Raw genomic sequence first — 21917 nt, 5'->3', positions numbered from 1 at the left:
CCCTTCCATATTGCAACTGAGATCCTTTAATAGCAAAAAACACACATAATTTATCGTTCAGCTTTGTCTCCTAAACTATGTTCTCTTCTCTTCTCAAACTCAGGACCATAAACAAATCCTCTATATCAACAGCCATATATCAAATCCATCCTATCTTGACAAGATCACAGAGACACCCTGACTGGCACACAGACATTGTGGAGCCAAGAGATACACGCTTGACCTCTCCCCTTTCTCCGGCCCAAACAACTTAGTCTTGACATAGAACAGATACTGAAACCCCGCCACAGTATTATACAAAAATAACATTCTGATGAGAAGTAACTTACAAACATATGATGAATATAAAACATATTACCTATGTTACCAACCAATTCTGATTATTCCCCAACATTGTTTAAAAATGTCATTTTTGCATTTGTGCAGATTGCCATGTCCCCTTTCCAATGGCTGAATTCAAATGTGCTGTTCGATAAAAGACCCGTATTTATGGAAAAGATGTTTGAAAAGGGTATTTTGTTTTTAAACGATATTGTAAATTGGAATGGTAGTCAAGGCTCAGGAGAAGACTAAGATGAAGACAGATTCGAAGTAACAAAAGTTTATTACAAAAACAGGTGGGTCAGGCAAATGACAGGTCAAGGGCAGGCAAAGGTCAGTTATCCAGGGTGGTGTGATAAGGTACAGAACGGCAGGCGGGCTCAAGGTCAGGGCAGGCAGAAAGGTCAAAACCTGGAAAAGTAGTAAACTAACAGACTAACGCAAGCCAGGAGCATGGGAAAAACCGCTGGTAGGCTTGATGAAACAAAACGATCTGGAAACAGACAACACAGGTACAAATACGCTGGGGATAATGCGGAAGATGGGCTGCACAGGGAGGGGGGTGGAGATAAGCACAAAGACAGGTGAAACAGATCAAGGTGTGACAGGTAGAGTTATGTATTTCATGAAGTAATCAGAAGGTCTTCTCAATCGAAGATTAAAACAAATTGATTACAGCATTACCCCAAAAATGGTGGAGGGATGTGGCAGCGGGAGGAAGTAGGGAACTTGCCATTGTTACTCTAACTTCCGCGACGCATATAAGGCCCTGCCCCGCCCTCCTTTCGGAAAAGCTGACCACTGACCACGAAGCTGATCCCTGCCTACAGACAGAAACTAAAACAAGAAGCTCCCACGCTGAGGTCTGTCCAACGCTGGTCCGACCATGCTGATTCCACACTCCAAGACTGCTTCCATCACGTGGACTGGGATATGTTTCGTATTGCGTCAGATAACAACATTGACGAATACGCTGATTCGGTGTGCGAGTTCATTAGAACGTGCGTTGAAGATGTCGTTCCCATAGCAACGATTAAAACATTCCCAAACCAGAAACCGTGGATTGATGGCAGCATTCACGTGAAACTGAAAGCGCGAACCACTGCTTTTAATCAGGGCAAGGTGACTGGTAACATGACCGAATACAAACAGTGCAGCTATTCCCTCCGCAAGGCTATCAAACAAGCTAAGCGTCAGTATAGAGACAAAGTAGAATCTCAATTCAACGGCTCAGACACAAGAGGTATGTGGCAGGGTCTACAGTCAATCACGGACTACAAGAAGAAAACCAGCCCAGTCACGGACCAGGATGTCTTGCTCCCAGGCAGACTAAATAACCTTTTTGCCCGCTTTGAGGACAATACAGTGCCACTGACACGGCCTGCAACGAAAACATGCGGACTCTCCTTCACTGCAGCCGAGGTGAGTAAAACATTTAAACGTGTTAACCCTCGCAAGGCTGCAGGCCCAGACGGCATCCCCAGCCGCGCCCTCAGAGCATGCGCAGACCAGCTGGCCGTAGCACTCACTTCCGTCATCATGAAGTGCTTTGAGAGACTAGTCAAGGACCATATCACCTCCACCCTACCTGACACCCTAGACCCACTCCAATTTGCTTACCGCCCAAAATAGGTCCACAGACGATGCAATCTCAACCACACTGCACACTGCCCTAACCCATCTGGACAAGAGGAATACCTATGTGAGAATGCTGTTCATCGACTACAGCTCGGCATTCAACACCATAGTAGCCTCCAAGCTCGTCATCAAGCTCGAGACCCTGGGTCTCGACCCCGCCCTGTGCAACTGGGTACTGGACTTCCTGACGGGCCGCCCCCAGGTGGTGAGGGTAGGCAACAACATCTCCACCCCGCTGATCCTCAACACTGGGGCCCCACAAGGATGCGTTCTGAGCCCTCTCCTGTGCTCCCGGTTCACCCACGACTGCGTGGCCACGCACGCCTCCAACTCAATCATCAAGTTTGCGGACGACACAACAGTGGTAGGCTTGATTACCAACAACGACGAGACGGCCTACAGGGAGGAGGTGAGGGCCCTCGGAGTGTGGTGTCAGGAAAATAACCTCACACTCAACGTCAACAAAACTAAGGAGATGATTGTGGACTTCAGGAAACAGCAGAGGGAACACCCCCCTATCCACATCGATGGAACAGTAGTGGAGAGGGTAGTAAGTTTTAAGTTCCTCGGCATACACATCACAGACAAACTGAATTGGTCCACTCACACAGACAGCATCGTGAAGAAGGCGCAGCAGCGCCTCTTCAACCTCAGGAGGCTGAAGAAATTCGGCTTGTCACCAAAAGCACTCACAAACTTCTACAGATGCACAATCGAGAGCATCCTGTCGGGCTGTATCACCGCCTGGTACGGCAACTGCTCCGCCCACAACCGTAAGGCTCTCCAGAGGGTAGTGAGGTCTGCAGAACGCATCACCGGGCACAAACTATCTGCCCTCCAGGACACCTACACCACCCGATGTTACAGGAAGGCCATAAAGATCATCAAGGACAACAACCACCCGAGCCACTGCCTGTTCACCCCGCTATCATCCAGAAGGCGAGGTCAATACAGGTGCATCAAAGCTGGGACCGAGAGACTGAAAAACAGCTTCTATCTCAAGGCCATCAGACTGTTAAACAGCCACCACTAACATTGAGTGGCTGCTGCCAACACACTGACTCAACTCCAGCCACTTTAATAATGGGAATTGATGGGAAATGATGTAAAATATATCACTAGCCACTTTAAACAATGCTACCTAATATAATGTTTACATACCCTACATTATTCATCTCATATGTATACGTATATACTGTACTCTATATCATCTACTGCATCCTTATGTAATACATGTATCACTAGCCACTTTAACTATGCCACTTTGTTTACATACTCATCTCATATGTATATACTGTACTCGATACCATCTACTGCATCTTGCCTATGCTGCTCTGTACCATCACTCATTCATATATCTTTATGTACATATTCTTTATCCCCTTACACTGTGTATAAGACAGTAGTTTTTTTTTTAATTGTTAGTTAGATTACTTGTTGGTTATTACTGCATTGTCGGAACTAGAAGCACAAGGTAAGTTTGAATGACACGGAGGGGCACTGTTGCTACAACTAATGCCTGTTTGCCCAAGGCTGTGCTGCACAGGTGTTTGTACACATGCATATACAAACACTCTCATTCAAGTGCACATACACGGACACTCATACACACGTGTAAATAGTGCCATACATGCACTCAAACATAGTCAGTTGGCCTTGATGTCTTTAGTTTTTTATTACTGTTTTCCTTTGTTGGTTGTTGGCGCTTTGGGGGATGTGGGGGGTGGAATTATAAAACATTTCTCGGGGGGGTTAGTGCGGGGGGGGGGGGGGGGGGTTTGAAGGGCAGCTCTTTGGGAACTGGGGGGGATCTTGGGAGAGCTGGTGGCCTGGCGGTTGCGAGCTTGGGCTGATGGGTCGCTGGTTCGGGTCCCCGTTTTTGACCTTGTGGGAGATCTGTCGACGTGCCCTTGAGCAGGGCGTTGACCCTGGTTGCTTCTGTGGGTCACTGGATGGGAGTCTGTTAGATGACAATGTGATGTAAATGTTGAGCGGTTTCACTGCATGTTTTAAATAAATGTAAAAAAATATATTTAAAAAATAGAGAACAGTTGACTAAATGGTTTTCGATTCTCTCCTCAGGAACTCTCAGCTGTTCCAGTGGTAGCTCACATGATTCAACTTGTCAATTAACACATTAGCTATGGAATGTTAACAATATAAAATGGCTGACCAGAATAAAAACCCTGTATAACCATGGATCAAATGAATCTACAAAGAACATTGCAGATTGAGAAGGGTTCTATAAATAAACTTTCACCATAAAAGTTCTATAAAGAAGCATAAAAGCTCTTCTATAAAGATCCAAAAGAGTTGTAACCATAGCAGAACCCTTTGTTGGTGCTATGTAGCTTCTTCATATAACCTTCAAAAAAGGGTTCTATATAGCACCAAAAAGGTTTCCCCTATGGTTATAAGCCAAAGAACCCCTATCTGGTACTATTTAGAATGAGTTTTGTTAGTATGATCCAAGGTCATAGTAGTATATCATAGTATATTGCATTTATATCTACATATGTTTGTTTAACAGTTTTTGAAAAGGAATGGAGGATCACACCCTGGGGGTACGTTTAAAAATACTGTGTACACTGTTCACCTCCCATCGAAACCTAACATTTAACTAAATGGCATCATTCCAAGTGTGTCTATTTGTTAAAAAGGTACTCTCGGTAATATGACAGCATCATACAAATGGGGCGACTTCCTGCTTACAGACATGCAGTAACAACAATAAAACAGACTGCAAACCAACCAAAATGGCCACTTCTGGCTCGTCACAAATTATGCCTTCCCAATTTATGTGTCAGTCTTGGCACATGCTGTTGATTTCTGTAAGCAGGAAACCGCCTGCTGTGTCATGTCGCTGAGTCTACCTCTAAACTTGTTCTCTACTCCCCTACGACAGTCAGAAAGAGGTAATACTGCAGAGATTGAAAGACTATGTTCCCGGAAACCCTGAAATTAAGAGTATCCGAGTCTTCCTCCATGGACCAGTCGGAGCGGGCAAGTCCAGCCTTATCAACTTCATCAACAGTGTCTTTCAGGGTCACACTACCAGCATTGCACTAGCTGACAGTGCTATTGCAGGTGAAAGCTTCACCAAAAAAGTTAGTTATTTACCAAGTGTTATATGAAACCCATTGATTGAAACCACAACATTACCACAAATGCCTATGAACTATTTTGAATTATTACTGCAAACTCAAAATTGCAATGCTTTCAAATCTGCATATAATTCATAAGAAATGCCACATCCTATTTTACAGTACCAAACCCACAAAATTGGAAAAGGGAAACATGGAATCTACTACCCCATTGTCTTCAATGATGTCATGGGTCTGCAGGAAAGCAGTGTGGCAAAGGTGTGCATAAGGATGACATAATCAACGCCCTAAAGGGCCATGTAAAAGAGGGTCACAAGGTAATGTGAATAAAGTAAAACACAATATCACCAAGGAATCTGTTTCAGTCAGTTAGTATTGATTAAAACACATTTTTATTCCTCATCCTTGGCTAGTTTAATCCCATGTCACCATTATCAGAAGAGGATCCTGGCTACATAAAGATCCCCAGTTCAGAAGACAGAGTTCACTGTCTGGTCATTGTCATGCCAGCTGATAAAATGGCTTTCTTGAGAGAAGGTGTTATCCAGAAGATCAGGGCCGTCAGACTAGCTGCCGCTGAAATGGGTAAGAGGGCAAAATGTTGTTTAGTAGTACTTGTTGGCTATACAAACGAATAGTATTATAGGTATACTGTGTCTTTGAGTATGAACATCATTGCATTGCCTGGAGAGAAAAAGGACTGCTGGATTAAATCAGTTTGCTCTGGCAGGGATTCCCCAAATGGTTATTCTCACCAGAGTGGATGAAGCCTGTCCATTGGTGAAGAAAGACCTGAAAAACATCTATCTGAGCAAGTACATAAAGGAGAAGGTGAGTAAAAAAAAATGCTTCCATACTAGAATTCTTTATTATAAGACAATAAGCCATAGACACACACACATATATACACTGCTCAAAAAAATAAAGGCAACACTAATATAACACATCCTAGATCTGAATGAATGAAATATTCTTATTAAATACTTTTTTCTTTACATAGTTGAATGTGCTGACAACAAAATCACACAAAAATGATCAATGGAAATCAAATTTATCAACCCATGGAGGTCTGGATTTGGAGTCACTCAAAATTAAAGTGGAAAACCACACTATAGGCTGATCCAACTTTGATGTAATGTCCTTAAAACAAGTCAAAATGAGGCTCAGTAGTGTGTGTGGCCTCCACGTGCCTGTATGACCTCCCTACAACGCCTGGGCATGCTCCTGATGAGGTGGCGGATGGTCTCCTGAGGGACTCCTGGACTCCTGCAATCCTGGACAGTCTGTGGTGCAACGTGGCGTTGGTGGATGGAGCGAGACATGATGTCCCAGATGTGCTCAATTAGATTCAGGTCTGGGGAACGGGCGGGCCAGTCCATAGCATCAATGCCTTCCTCTTGCAGGAACTGCTGACACACTCCAGCCACATGAGGTCTAGCATTGTCTTGCATTAGGAGGAACCCAGGGCCAACCACACCAGCATATGATCTCACAAGGGGTCTGAGGATCTCATCTTGGTACCTAATGGCAGTCAGGCTACCTCTGGCGAGCACATGGAGGGCTGTGCGGCCACCCAAAGAAATGCCACCCCACACCATGACTGACCCACCGCCAAACCAGTCATGCTGGAGGATGTTGCAGGCAGCAGAACGTTCTCCACGGCGTCTCCAGACTCTGTCACGTCTGTCACGTGCTCAGTGTGAACCTGCTTTCATCTGTGAAGAGCACACTGCGCCAGTGGCGAATTCTCTGGCAAATGCCAAACGTCCTGCACGGTGTTGGGCTGTAAGCACAACCCCCACCTGTGGACGTCGGGCCCTCATACCACCCTCATGGAGTCTGTTTCTGACCGTTTGAGCACACATATGCACATTTGTGGCCTGCTGGAGGTCATTTTGCAGGGCTCTGGCAGTGCTCCTCCTGCTCCTCCTTGCACAAAGGCGGAGGTAGCGGTCCTGCTGCTGGTTTGTTGCCCTCCTACGGCCTCCTCCACATCTCCTGATGTACTGGCCTGTCTCCTGGTAGTGCCTCCATGCTCTGGACACTACGCTGACAGACACAGCAAACCTTCTTGCCACAGCTCGCATTGATGTGCCATCCTGGATGAGCTGCACTACCTGAGCCACTTGTGTGGGTTGTAGACTCCGTCTCATGCTACCACTAGAGTGAAAGCACCGCCAGCATTCAAAAGTGACCAAAACATCAGCCAGGAAGCATAGGAACTGAGAAGTGGTCTGTGGTCACCACCTGCAGAACCACTCCTTTATTGGGGGTGTCTTGCTAATTGCCTATAATTTCCACCTGTTGTCTATTCCATTTGCACAACAGCATGTGAAATTTATTGTCAATCAGTGTTGCTTCCTAAGTGGACAGTTTGATTTCACAGAAGTGTGATTGACTTGGAGTTACATTGTGTTGTTTAAGTGTTCCCTTTATTTTTTTGAGCAGTGTGTATATATAGATATAGGCTACTGTCACACTGGTATAAAGGATTTGGAGACAGGTGCAGGAATACATAATAGGGCTTTTTAATATACCCAAAACAAACACGCATACAAAACACTGGGATGTACTCAAACAAAAGAGCGAGGGTTAACATCGTAGAACGACACGGGACCTGTAATACACAATGCACAAAACACGCAGCACAACCGCTGAACCAACGCATAGGTACTCACACAACCAACGGACATGGAAACAATAACTAACGATACAACGGTGAACAGAGGGCACATATATACAATTACTAATGAGGGGGAAATAGGAACCAGGTGTGCGTAATTAGACAGTCTGGGGTTGGTGGTAATGAACCAGTTCAGTGAAACCTAGAATGCCGGTGACGTCGACCTCCAGACCTGGTGAACAGAATGAGCAGCAGTACCAGGGGATCCATGACAGCTACAGCTCATTCCATTGCATTCCAACTGTATTCTTTCATTGCAGATGGAGCAGTGCAGTGCCAAACTGGGAGTACCAGTGAACTGCATCCTGCCTGTGAAGAACTACCATGAGGAAATTGACTTGAATGAAGACATGGATGTGCTGCTATTGAGAGCACTGAGGCAGATGGTGGACTTTGCAGATGACTTCATCAAAAATATCCCTCTCAAAATAACCCCACAAGGTAACTGAGGATGCATGTAGATTAGGGCTGACCCCATTTAGTCGACTGGTCGATTAATTGGTCGATATGCTATTGGTAGTCGAATTGTTTAGTCCAGCTGTTTTTTTTATGGCATGTCTTGATTGACGCCTGTCTCAGTGGACTAATCTATTGCAGAGGCCGTGGGGATGTCACACCAGTATCACTAGTAGTACATTTACCGTTAATTCCCAGAATTTCTAATCTACATTGTTTGTTTGGTGACCGTCATTTCTGTTAATGTATTCAATATATTATTATTAGTCTTTTACAGTTCTCATTGTTGAGCGGACACATTATTTGTCATAAAATAGGCCTACCTGATTACTTCTTATTCCTTGTGCAAATAGCCCACAGCTGTGTCTGTCCAGAGCTCACTGGTGCCGGAAACTCTGAGGGTCCAGAATATTTTATACAATGTTTTCATTTGTTGGCTTTAGTTATTTTACATAATTGGGAATCATTTTAATTAATCACATGACAATGATCAATGATATGACGACTTTATTAATAAAACAAATGAAACTGTTGAAAATGTGCATCTTAAGATCATAACTGGCACGCAGATCGGTAGAAATGTTAAGATAAACTGGCACTCCAAATGGAAAAGGTTGCCGACCCCCTGGTGAAGCACATTACTGACAACGGAGCATAATGGCAGAATCTGCAAAGGCCAGCAGCAGTGGGAGGAGGTGGTTCGGGAACAGGTTTTCACTTTGTAACACAATAAAATGTGAAGAAAGCCAAGGGATATGATTACTTTTTCAAGGCACTGTATATAAATCATTGTCTCAGACGATTGTCTTTTGTTTGGCTTTTGTTGGTTTTGGTTTTGGAGAGATGTCCCCCTCTCGCTATGCTCTTTTAGTAAATCACATGATCACATCAAACGTCTGTTAGAGACCTCAGACATCTCTAATCTGTGCTTCCTTTTCACATGAACATGGAATCAAGTAATAGAAAGAAATGTTAGAAGATAAATCTTGATGAAGGTCATTAGACTGAAACCTGGATTAAACAGATAGGACAATTTATTAAATGTTTTTTTTCCCTCATCAATCTACATACAATACCCCATAATGACAAAACAAAAACAGGGTTTTCGAAATTTGTGCTTATTCATAAAAAAAAAACGGAAATATTATATTTTTCAAAAGTATTCAGACCCTTTACTCAGTACTTTGTTGAAGCACCTTTGGCAGCGATTACAGCATTGCGTTCTTGGGTATGATGCTACAAGCTTGGCACACCTGTATTTGGGGAGTTTCTCCCATTCTTCTCTGCAGATCCTCTCAAGCTCAGTCAGGTTGGATGGGGAGCGTTGACTGCCTCGCCTGGTTCACCAACTACTTCTCAGAGTTCAGTGTGTCAAATCAAGGGATTCGGGTTGTCCTGGACGTGATACAGGAACGAGGCCACAACATCACATGTGATAAGTTCTTTACTTCGCACAAGATGGGACAGGAGCTCCTCAAGAGGGAGCTGACAATGGTAGGAAGAGTACGAAAAAACAAGCCAGAGCTCCCACATCAGCATACCACCCTGCATACCACTGCTGGCTTGCTTCTGAAGCTAAGCAGGGTTGGTCCTGGTCAGTCCCTGGATGGGAGACCAGATGCTGCTGGAAGTGATGTTGGAGGGCCAGTAAGAGTCACTCTTTCCTCTGGTTTAAACAATATCCCAATGTCCCTGGGCAGTGATTGGGGACGCTACCCTGTGTAGGGTGCAGTCTTTCGGATGGGACGTTAAACGGGTGTCCTGACTCTGAGGTAATTAAAGATCCCATGGCACTTATCGTAAGAGTAGGGCTGTTAACCCCGGTGTCTTGGCTAAATTCCCAATCTGGCCTTCAAACCATCATGGTCACCTAATAATCCCCAGTTTACAATTGGCTCATTCATCCCCCTCCTCTCCCCTGTAACTATTCCCCAGGTCGTTGCTGTAAATGAGAACGTGTTCTCAGTCAATTTACCTGGTAAAATAATGGAGAAATAAATAAAAAGCTATTGAATACAAGGAACAAGTCTATCAATTCCTCTAAGTTTGTGTTCACGGCCGACATGTCCTACGTGCCAAAGAAAGGTTGCTGTCTATATTGCTTGTAATTGATATAAATGACCTGGAGCCAGTGGGTCTGGCGATGAATATGTAGTGAGGGCCAGCCGATTAGAGCATACAGGTCGCAGTAGTGGGTAGTATATGGGGCTTTGGTGACAAAACGGATGGCACTGTGATAGACTGCATCCAGTTTGCTGTGTAGAGTGTTGGAGGCTATTTTGTAAATGATATCGCCGAAGTCAAGGATCGGTAGGATAGTCAGTTTTACTAGTGTATGTTTGGAGGCGTGAGTGAAGGAGGCTTTGTTGCGAAATAGGAAGCCGATTGTAGATTTAATTTTGGATTGGAGATGTTTAATATGAGTCTGGAAGGAGAGTTTAAAGTCTAGCCAGACACCTAGGTATTTGTAGTTGTCCACATATTCTAGGTCAGAACCGTACAGAGTAGTGATGCTAGTCGGGCGGGTGGGTGCGGGCAGCGAACGGTTGAAAAGCATGCATTTAGTTTTACTAGCGTTTAAGAGCAGTTGGAGGCCACGGAAGGAGTGCTGTATGGCATTGAAGCTCGGTTGGAGGTTTGTTAACACAGTGTCCAAAGAAGGGCCAGATGTATACAGAATTGTGTGAATTAAGGACTTCACTAAAGCAAAAGGAAAGTGAGATGCAGGAGCTCGTTAACAAAAAGGAAGTGACACAGACACAAACCAGACGACACAACCCTCCTCAAAACACAGTGCCAATACAGGGACACGCCACAGTATGGCACAAAGAGTTCAAGATATCCGGTCAAATAGGTGAACCATGCCAGATAGACAGACTCACGTTCTCCAGTCTAGCTCACCAAATCGAAAACGGACTGACTACAGGGTATCCAGAGATAGAAATAGTGGTAAGAGCTAGTGGTAAGTGGTAAGATGCAGTGGTAAGAGCTATTGCACCAGGGATGCAAATGTGGAGCTATCTGGATTGAAAGTCAGAAATTACTCTCCACACACGGAGGAGAATAGAGTGCCACAGTATGAGTCATAATAGTCAAACAGGGAAATGGGTCCAATCCTTTTTCCACCATTCATTTTAGAAACACTAATAATAAAACTGTGTTTTATGTAGGCTTACCCTAGCTTGACATTTTGATAACCGTGTAAATCTCTCTGGAACAAGGGAACTTTTAACAATATATTTGCCTGTATTTACCTCCAAAAATGAAACGCTAATTAGCTGCTAATTTGACTATTATAAAAACTACAAATGCCATGATGATCCGTACGAGACTGCTAAATCGAGGCAAAGGTTAGAATCTCTGGATTAACGATCTAATGTTAGCTTAATGCAGTATTGAAATGAATTGGCTAAATGGACAATTCTGTGAACTGCCTCGTGCAAGTTTTAAATTGAAACAATACTTGTTAGCGAAGGTGTCAGCTAGAGATGACGTGCAGGAGCTTGCAGGGATTTGTAGTTTTGTATTATGTCTACATTGATGCTAATCAGAATTTTAAAATCTGAGTAGATAGAGCTGAATATATAGATAAGTCACCTTGCCCTAGACCTAGAGAGATTTTGGTTATCAAAACCTCACGGCAGGGTAAGCCTACACGAAACACAGACCTTATTTTAAGTGTGTATTGGAAAAATGTATGGTGGAAAAATTATTGGAACCATTTCTCCGTTTGACTGCTTCGTTTTATGGGTTTTATGAAACCTCCTGTAACGATCTTCTTCATCTGAGGTACAGGAAAGATCGGAACAAAATTTAGCGTGGTAAGTGTTAATGTTAATGTTAATTTAATATCACTGAACACGAAATACAAAATAACAAAGTGAAACAACGAAAATCGAAACAGTCCTGAAAGGTGATACAACACAAAACAGGAAACAACTACCCACCAACACCAAGTGGGAACAGGCTACTATGGTTCTCAATCAGAGACAACGATAGACAGCTGTCTCTGATTGGGAACCATACCAGGCCAAACACATAGAAAACATAGAAAAACTACGTAGAATGCCCACCCCAACTCACGCCCCGACCAAACCAAAATAGAGACATAAAAGTCAGGGCGTGACACCTCCGCTGTGGGGCTCTATACTGAAATCTCTTTTCTTTTTTATATATATTTTTTTGTGAATTTCAACCCAATTTCGTGGTGTCCAATTGTTTTAGTAGCTTCTATCTTGTCTCATCACTACAACTCCCGTACGGGCTCGGGAGAGACAAAGGTTGAAAGTCATGCGTCCTCCGATACACAACCCAACCGCACTGCTTCTTAACACAGCGCACATCCAACCCGGAAGCCAGCTGCACCAATGTGTCGGAGGAAACACCGTGCACCTGGCAACCTTGGTTAGCGCGCACTGCGCCCAGCCCGCAACAGGAGTCGCTGGTGTGCGATGAGACAAGGACATCCCTACCGCCCAAGCCCTACCTAACCTGGAAAACACTAGGCCAATTGTACGTCGCCACACGGACCTCCCGGTTGCGGCTGGTTACGACAGAGCCTGGGCGCAAACCCAGAGTTTCTGATGGCACAGCTGGCGCTGCAGTACAGCGCCCTTAACCACTGCGCCACCCGGGAAGCCCTTATACTGAAATCTCACTACCAAGAGAAAGGTGCAACAGAACCGTATAGCCAACTCACATCAGAAGTCCAGAGCAGCAAAGAGACCCCACAAAATGTTCTAATCCATTCCTTAGATATGAGACAGAAAATCCTATTTGCCTTACAGAAAGCAGTCTGTCCTCACGTATGTCCCAGCAGTGGTCCAGAGCATGTTCATGCATACTGTCCTGACTGGTCAACAAAATAACAACATACATGCAGCCACATCTCCTAGACACAAAAACTACAGATGAGCTGCTTCTAGAGAAACTGAACACTGCATGTGCTAATGAGACAGAGAAACAGAACAAAAGGAAAATGGCTATGCCACAGCGGCCCGTCACCAACAGAGCACACCAAAACTCCCCCCTGACCTGGTATTAGAGCTAAAAGAACTGAGGTCTGATATGATGGTGTTAAAACTTCTTATGGTTGGGGGGCAGTATTGAGTAGCTTGGATGAGTAAGGTGCCCAGAGGTGCCCAGAGAAATCTGCCTGCTCCTCAGTCCCAGTTGATAATATATGCATATTATTAGTATATTTGGATAGAAAACACTCTGAAGTTTCTAAAACTGTTTGAATGATGTCTGTGAGTAAAACAGAACTCATATACAGTGGGGAGAACAAGTAAATGATACACTGCCGATTTTGCAGGCTTTCCTACTTAAAGCATGTAGAGGTCTGTAATTTTTTTATCATAGGTACACTTCAACTGTGAGAGACGGAATCTAAAACAAAAATCCAGAAAATCACATTGTATGATTTTTAAGTTATTAATTTGCATTTACATGGCACTAGGTTTACCAGTAAATGCTTGCCTAACAACAGTGACCTTGATAAGGTGGCTAGACTTCACTGATGTAAGAGGGGCCTCTAACTTTTACTTTCACTATTGTCATGCCTGAAGCTGGTAGGGAAAACTGATTAGTAAGAACAGGTTATGTCCTTTTTGAAAGTAGACTTGAACAAACAATACCAAACAATCAATCCCATGTTGGTGTTCCACATGAGCATATTGTCTAAGTGTATTGACTTAGTTTAAATCATTATTTGAAAACACAATTTCTAGAGACACTATTTCAAACGGGTCTGTTTCTGTGTCCTCAGAGGTGTGTTGACGTTGCAAAGTACCATATTTCCGATAGAGTTAGTTGACACTTAATTTATGAAATACATATATAGGACACATACCACTGGAATGCAAATTTTCAACGATGTCAGGTTAGTCGCGAGCCAGCAACCAGAGGGTTGCCAGTTCAAATCCCGGGTCCGATGGGACAATTCTGTGGGGAAGTGAGCTGGCAACCGGAGGGTTGCTGGTATAAAATCCCAGATGCCATAGCCTGCTGTTGTGCCCTTGAGCAAGTCACCCCACAACAACAGGTCCCAGGGCACACAGTGTGGCAGCCCCCCGCACCTCTCCAAAACCTGTATGTGTATGTATGTATGTGTGTCTTTCGGAGGGGTTGGGTTAAAAGCTGAAGTAACATTTCGGTTGGACCTTGTGTGCAATTGACCAATAAACGCATCTCAATCTATAGTCTGTAAATGTACAGTAAATTATCCAGGACTGCAACAATTATGACACTCACTTTATAAAATATGAGCATAGACATAGCTACTCAGCCATATCATACAGTAACAAGTTCACTTTGAACCTTATGATAGGTGTCAGGGATTTCCTCCTCTTCTTCCGAAGAGGAGAGGCGAAAAGGATCAGAGGACCAATATGCGGCGTGGTAAGTGTCCATGGTTCTTTTAATATGTAAATGTACACTACAAAACAATAAACATGAAAAACCTAAACAGTCCTATCTGGTGCAAAGACAGAGACAGGAACAATCACCCACAAACACACAGTGAAACCCAGGCTACCTAAGTATGATTCTCAATCAGAGACAACTAATGACACCTGCCTCTGATTGAGAACCATACTAGGCCGAAACATAGAAATACCCAAATCATAGAAAAACAAACATAGACTGCCCACCCAACTCACGCCCTGACCATACTAAATAATGACAAAACAAAGGAAATAAAGGTCAGAACGTGACAATAGGTAAAGGAGGACTGAAACTATGGTTTAATGAATGTCCTACCAACACTAACAGACTTTGACAGACCATTCCCAGAGTAGAGGGACATAGATAAGCAAATTGGGAAGCAGTTGATTATACAGTACAGACAATTATAATTCAAACTCAAGATTTGAATGAAATTCTAAATGTATTTTCAGTTAGAAATCAGAAATGATGCCAACCCTTTTGTGGACGCACTGGACCATAGTTGGAGAGTAATCTGATCATGGGGATTGGATCACAAAAGTCAGGTGTAAATACCAGGTGTGAACAGGGCTTCTTTAGATGGAGGTATTATACAGTGACACGCTGTAGATCGAGAACTGTACATCCATCAGTCAGCTTGTGATAGCTTGAAGCCCTCTGCAAAGTCCACCATCTGCCTCAGTGCTCTCAATAGCAGCACATCCATGTCATCATCCAAGTCGATTTCCTCGTGGTAGTTCTTCACAGGCAGGATACAGTTCACTGGTACCCCCAGTTCATTACTACACTGCTCTATCTGCAAGAAAGAATATGGTTGCAATTCAATCAGATGAGTAGAATAACACTTGGACATGTATCTCCCAGGAAGACGAAAAAGCATAAATTAAAGTGCTCCCTCAAACCATTTATTTCATACTGTAGGCCAGGGCCTCTGGTCCAGGAGTGCTTATCTTGGCAACCCGGAACCTGTCCGAGATATGAAACTCATGAAAACTGCGAAATCGTATGTATAATCCAAATAGCCAGTAACACAAAACCAGCGCACCAAAATAATTGTTCCTCATTATCAGTCATATGACACAGTCTCCCGACAGACATAACTTGTAAATGTTTTCCTCACCAAGAGAGATTATGGAGCTCCAAATTTGCAAATACTTGCATTTCTAGCAAAACTTTCAAAATATCATTCACTTACCTTCTTCTTTATATACTTGCTCCAATAGACCTTTTTCAGGTCTTCCCTCACCAATGGACAGGCTGAATCCACTTTGGTGAGAATAACCATTTGGGGAATCCCTGCCAAATACATGGAAACCAATTGAATCTTGTGTCTCTTCCATCTTATTACTACTAAACGTCTAAAGTATCACATCAGTTTGTGAATGTATTAAATAATTTGTTAATTTTACATGAAAATATACTGTGTTATTAGTGAAAAAATGCATATTTAAAACTGGGTTCAAGACCAGGGCAACCTTCATTTTCCAAATGTTGTTGAATGTTGCAGATAGAAATGTCATGACCAGAGAGGACATGATTCCTTGGTCTATAGGTCAGAGAGGCATGTTTGTTCTACACTAAATATTTCTATCTGAACGATCCAAAACGTTGCATACTGCTGAACGCGCCCCAGGGTTCAAACTCTGCTCTGATATGGGCTGATAAGCACCGACTAGTCAAATGTATGATGAGGCCCCGCCACAACATTATATATTATAAACAATGTTCCATAAAACCTTGTTACCCATGTAACTTGCAGCTAGTCTGATGGTTCTCATCTTCTTGAAGATATCATTCGTCTCGTCATTCTTGTTGGCATTCATCATAGGTAGTTTATCAGCTGGTATTGCACTAACTAGGCAGTGAACTGTGTCAGATGGAGTGGGGGCCTTGACATAGTACTCATTCTCCTCTTCTAAAGGTGATGCAGGATTAAACTGGTGAAAAAGGAGGGGGAAACGATGTTTATTATAGACAGCAAACATATTTACAGACTGAGAAGTTGCTGTGTTGAGTTCATACCATGTAACCCTCTTTTACATGCCCTTTCAGGGCCTTGACAATGTCCGCCTCATCAACTCCTTTGTCAATACCATTCTCCAGCCCCATGACATCATAGAAGAGGAAGGGGTAGTAGGTTCCAGGTTTTTCTTTCACAATTTTGTGGGTTTCATACTGTAGAAATACATTGCAGAATTACAACTACGTACTGTATAAAAACCATACGGCATTAATTCAATACTCATGTCAGTTGTCTACCTTCTAGACAAGGGGTCGACAACAGGCGGCCCGGGGTTCAAAACCGGCCTGCAAGTGATTTTTCTTTTAGCAAATATTTTAAAATATTTGTTCCCAAGCACTCCCACAAATAAAAATAAAAGACGTGATCGTGTCTCAATGTAATCAATGTATGAAATGATAATATTTGAAAATAACAATCTCTTTTGGGGCTTAGTTGCAGTCAATTTGCAGTGTACACATTATTAGAATTATGTTCTAGCCCCCCGATCATACACTCTGACAAAAATCACCCTGTGGCTGAATCTAGATGCCTACCCTGTTCTAGGCCATACAGTTACAGTATGTTAGATATAGGTTAATATATATATATATATTGTTGTGCTACTTTGAATGTGTCACATAATACCTAAGAATGTACCTTTTTTGTGAAGCTTGCACCTGCAAAGGAATTATCAGCTAAGGCAATGTTCATACATTTGTCCTGAAAGATATTGTTGATGGAGTTGATGAAGCTGGACTTGCCCGCTCCAGCTGGTCCATGGAGGAGGATTCTGATAGTCTTCACCTGAGGGTTTCCAGGCACATAGTCTTTCAGTTTCTGCAGCATTTCCTCTTTCTGACTGTCAGATGGTAGTAGAAACCAGAGAAAGGGTTAAAGAAAGGGTTAAAGGGTTAAAGAGGCTAAATCCTGATTAAGTTCTGAAGCACTTAATTCAACAACCCTCCACCCCTACTTAAAAATATGTCTCTCTCTGGTTCATCATAAAATATAAGTAGGTGTATTAGGGTAGATTACAACATAAACATCCACATTGGAGTTATAGTGACCTGAGACCAAACAAATTAGACTTGTGATCAATCTTACACTTCTCAGATTTGCATGTATTTTTGTGCATCTGAAAAGGTTAGTGTATGCTGAACTTACCCCCAAGGTGTGCGTCTTCATTCATTGCTAAAAGCTGTTAAACAAAAGAGTCATCCATTTCAAATTACATAACACTCCCCTGGACTAAATATTTAAAAGCAAAACTCTCCCCAGAACTGAAATTGAAAAGGCATGATACTCCCCAAAATTACTCCATGTACCCATTCCATAGATTCTGAAAGTTCCCTTAGCTATGTTACAAAACCATTTAGCCTCCTTCCTTGAGGCTCTGTAAAGCATTACAATGTCCTCAAACTCAAAGTAAAACCTTTTTACCTTAAGAAGTTTTATGCCTATATACAGTATGAAACAATATCGTAGCTGATGTTTTTGGTGGCTCTTTCTGTCAGTTGAAAGCAGCCCAGGTAAGGTAAGAAGTGTCAACCCTTTAGGGTAGCCTAGTGGTTAGAGTGTTGGACTAGTAACTGGAAGGTTGTCAGTTCAAACCCCTGAGCTGACAAGGTACAAATCTGTTATTCTGCCCCTGAACAAAAAGTTAACCCACTGTTCCTAGGCTGTCATTGAAAATAAGAATTTGCATGTATTTCAATGGAAGTTTAATACATTTCTGGAACAATTTTTTATGAAAAAGTTAACATTTTGGGAACATCACCATCAAGTACAAAATGGTGATTAAACCCCTGCATACATATAAACATACTAATTACCTGGTGATGGAGGTGGAGGTGGAGGGCTAGGTTTGGATTTAAACAACCCCATGCCTTTCTCCTCAAATTATTCTTCAGTTTGTAACAACTGAAATACAAAATAAATACTCTAAACAAACAAATAAAAACACACACACACACACACACACACACACACACACACACACACACACACACACACACACACACACAATATAAAAATAATACATTTGATTTTCTTATTCACTAGCCTCGTTTATACCCAGTGCTCACATGCATCCTTTGTCTTCATCTTGTCCACTTTATAATTGTTCCCACATTTTTTTTTACAGGGTAGAAAATTAAAGACGCATTGTGATATGATTGTGATCTGATCTTACAGACCACTTCCGGAGGTAATCAGGGACCAATTGCATCTGTATATCAACCAAGTGTAAACAGATCTGGATGGTCAAACAATTCAAATCATAATTATACCGGCTTCTAAAATAATTGACAGGTAGCACCATTGACTTATGGCATCAATAGTTGGTGTAAACTAGAAAATATTATTTTGAAATAAAAAATATCTTTCAACAAATTTGCATACAGGCTGGCACCAGGAAATCTGGTCCCAATGCAACAAGAGACATATTCTAAAACCATGTCACTTAAAATATATATATCTATATGGACCTCCCGGTCGCGGCCGGTTACGACAGAGCCTGGACGCGAACCCAGAGTCTCTGATGGCACTGCGCCACCCGGGAGGCCTATTTGGTCCTATCATACAACAAGTTCACTTTGAACCTTATGATAGGTAAAAGAGGACTGAATGTCCTAACAACACTAAATAGTAGACAGACTTTGACCGACCATTCACAGAGTAAAGGCACATAGGTTAGTAGATTGGGTAACTGTCACATTTTACAGTACAGACAATTTATAATTCAAACTCAAGATGTGAATTGGAATTCAAAATGTATCCTCAGTTCAATTCAGAACTGACGCAAACCCTGGTGTGGACTCCCTGGATCATAGTTGGACAGTAATCTGATCATGGTGATTGTATCACAAAAATCAGGTGTAAACAACAGGTGTGAACAGGGCCTTTTTAGATGGAGGTATTATAGTGACAGGCAGTTCATCCTTCCTTCAGCTTGTGGTAGCTCGAAGCCATCTGCAAAGTCCACCATTTTATTTATGCCTAATTTCTGAACATAACATCAACGGTAAAACAATAAACAAATGGACCAAAATTGTCTATAGCCTACCTCAAGTCTTCCAGTGATAAGATGTGTCAAGAATTCGATGAAGTCCCAAATAAGTGTCAAGGTTAAGTCTGACACTCCTTTTTATACCCCTCGAAGGATAGTTATTTTTGTTTGGTTTTTAGTTTCTGTTTTGGTTTCATCTGCATAAAGAATGTCCCACTCAGTTCTATTCTGCCAGCAGCACAATTGATGACATCGTCTTCATATGGTAACGAGGAAACCTTCAAAATACAATCCCACATTTCAACACATTGTAATATCATTAGCTGATAAGACATAATACATTTTAATCAAGGGCCACTTTTGTTGTGCCAACAAGAAAAGGGAAAAAGTCATTTATGAAAACAAATACAAAATCTGGTTTTAAAAACATATTTTAAGATCAACAATGACAAAATAGATTGGCTTAGAGAAATAACTATTCTGGGTGTAAGTAAGGAATATGTATTGTTGCTGGCAGATATAGCAGCTCTGCTTCTAGCTCCGAAGCAACTTTGCAGTATTCTTTGGGATGTGTTATTTCTTACATTATTATCCCAGAATTGTTTTTGTGCTATTACTTACAGCTGGAAATAACTTTTGCATATCAGAGCGGAGGTGAATCCCCAACATTACAACCAGCAATACGAATTTCCTAAATTGTTCGTACCCCCTACGGCAATGGAACTTTCCCAGAGGCTGCTCCAAGACACCGCCGGCGGAGAAGAGATATACAGAGTGGACTTCTAGTCCGACTAAGGAGACGTGCACACCATCCGCAGCTTCTGAGTATATTACTCACTAATGGTCAGTCTCTGGGCAATAAAGTAGACGAGCTCAGGTGAGGATCCCCTTCCAGAGAGACATCAGGGACTGTAACATATTCTGTTTTATGTAATCATGGCTCTCTCGAGATATACTGTCCCTGTCCATACAGCCAGCTGGGTTCTCAGTACATCGCACAGACATAAATAAAGAACTCTCTGGGAAGAAGAAAGGCTGTGATGTATGTATCATGATTAACTACTCATGGTGTGATTGCGATAACATACAGAAACTCAAGTCCTTTTGTTCACCCGACCTAGAATACCTCACAATTAAATGCAGACCGTATTACCTCCCAAGAGAATTCTCTTTGGTTATAGTCATAGCCGTGTATATTCCCCCTCAAGCTGATAACACAACGGCCCTCAACGAACTACATTGGACTTTATGCAAACTGGAAACCACATAATCCGACGCAACATTTATTGTAGCTGGGGATTTTAACAAAGCAAATTTTATGAATGTTTTAAATTTTCCGGGATGTTTTAAAGGCCCTCCCCGCCCTGCCTTTGGCAAATTAGATCCGAACTCCATTTTGCTCCTCCCTTCCTATAGGCAGAAACTCAAATAGGAAGTAACCGTGCTAAGGTCTATTCAATGCTGGTCTGACTAATCGGAATCCATGCTTCGTGATTGTTTTGATCACACGGACTGGGATATGTTCTGGGTAGCCTCTGAGAATAACATTGACGTATACACGGACATGGTGACTGAGTTCATCAGAAAGTGTTTGGGCATGTTGTTCCCACTGTGACTATTAAAACCTACCCAAACCAGTAACCATGGATAGATGACAGAATTCACGCAAGTTGACTGGGAATATGGTTGAATACAAACAGTGTAGTTATTCCCTCCGTAAGGCAATCAAACAGGCAAAACGTCAGTACAGAGACAAAGTGGAGTCGCAATTCAACTGCTCAGACACACGATGTACTGTATTTGGCAGGGTTTATAGACAATCACGGATTACCGCCCCAATAGATCCACAGACAATGCAATCGCCATCGCACTGCACACTGCACTACCCCATCTGGACAAGAGGAATTCCTACAGTATGTAAGAATGCTGTTCATTGACTATAGCTCAGCGTCCAACACCAAAGTACCCTCCAAGCTCATCATTAAGCTCAGGCCCTGGGTCTGAACCCCGCCCTGTACAACTGGGTCCTGGACTTTCTGACTTGCCGCCCCCAGGTGGTGAAGGTAGGAAACAACACCTCCAATTCGCTGATCCTCAACACAGGGGCCCCACAAGCTTGCAGACAACACAACAGTAGTAGGCCTGATTACCAACCATGATGAGACAGCCTACAGGGAGGAGGTGAGGGCTCTGGCGAAGCGGTGCCAGGAAAATAACCTCTCCCTCAATGTCAACAAAACAAAGGAGATGTCGACTTCAGGA

General features: G+C 42.8%; 2 protein-coding genes across 18 annotated transcripts; one reads left to right on the top strand and one right to left on the bottom strand.

The window, feature by feature from the left end:
- Positions 1-4633: 4633 nt before the first annotated feature.
- LOC116363607 (interferon-induced protein 44-like) lies at positions 4634-8978 on the top strand. The gene is given in 7 exon segments (XM_031817182.1): positions 4634-4680; positions 4865-5066; positions 5226-5312; positions 5315-5380; positions 5477-5648; positions 5794-5894; positions 8007-8978. Coding segments are annotated over 7 exon segments (864 nt in total). The 3' UTR covers positions 8196-8978.
- A 5895-nt stretch (positions 8979-14873) lies between these two features.
- On the bottom strand, positions 14874-19900 carry LOC109877323 (interferon-induced protein 44). 17 transcript variants are annotated; one of them, XR_004207876.1, is made up of 9 exons: positions 19713-19859; positions 18481-18568; positions 17813-17846; positions 16906-17507; positions 16669-16821; positions 16391-16583; positions 15842-15942; positions 15549-15612; positions 14874-15442 (listed from the first exon to the last, which is right to left on the bottom strand). XR_004207876.1 is itself a non-coding variant. In XM_031817190.1 (9 exons), the coding sequence occupies exons 4-9, from the start codon at positions 17492-17494 to the stop codon at positions 15429-15431; spliced, it is 714 nt and encodes a 237-aa protein (XP_031673050.1). In that variant the 5' UTR covers positions 17495-17507; positions 17813-17846; positions 18481-18568; positions 19713-19900; the 3' UTR covers positions 14874-15428. The 17 variants fall into 17 exon arrangements, 15 of the variants coding, with proteins under 15 accessions (XP_031673050.1, XP_031673048.1, XP_031673051.1 ...); XR_004207877.1 differs by having other exon boundaries at positions 17362-17503; positions 19713-19857; XM_031817190.1 differs by having other exon boundaries at positions 17306-17507; positions 19713-19900.
- Between the last annotated feature and the right edge of the window lie 2017 nt (positions 19901-21917).

This window comes from Oncorhynchus kisutch, unplaced genomic scaffold (genome assembly GCF_002021735.2).
Source record: "Oncorhynchus kisutch isolate 150728-3 unplaced genomic scaffold, Okis_V2 scaffold954, whole genome shotgun sequence".
In the NCBI taxonomy this organism is placed as follows: Eukaryota; Metazoa; Chordata; class Actinopteri; order Salmoniformes; family Salmonidae; genus Oncorhynchus; species Oncorhynchus kisutch.
Note: the sequence above shows the minus strand (reverse complement) of the source record. Positions and strands in the feature narration are given on the sequence as shown.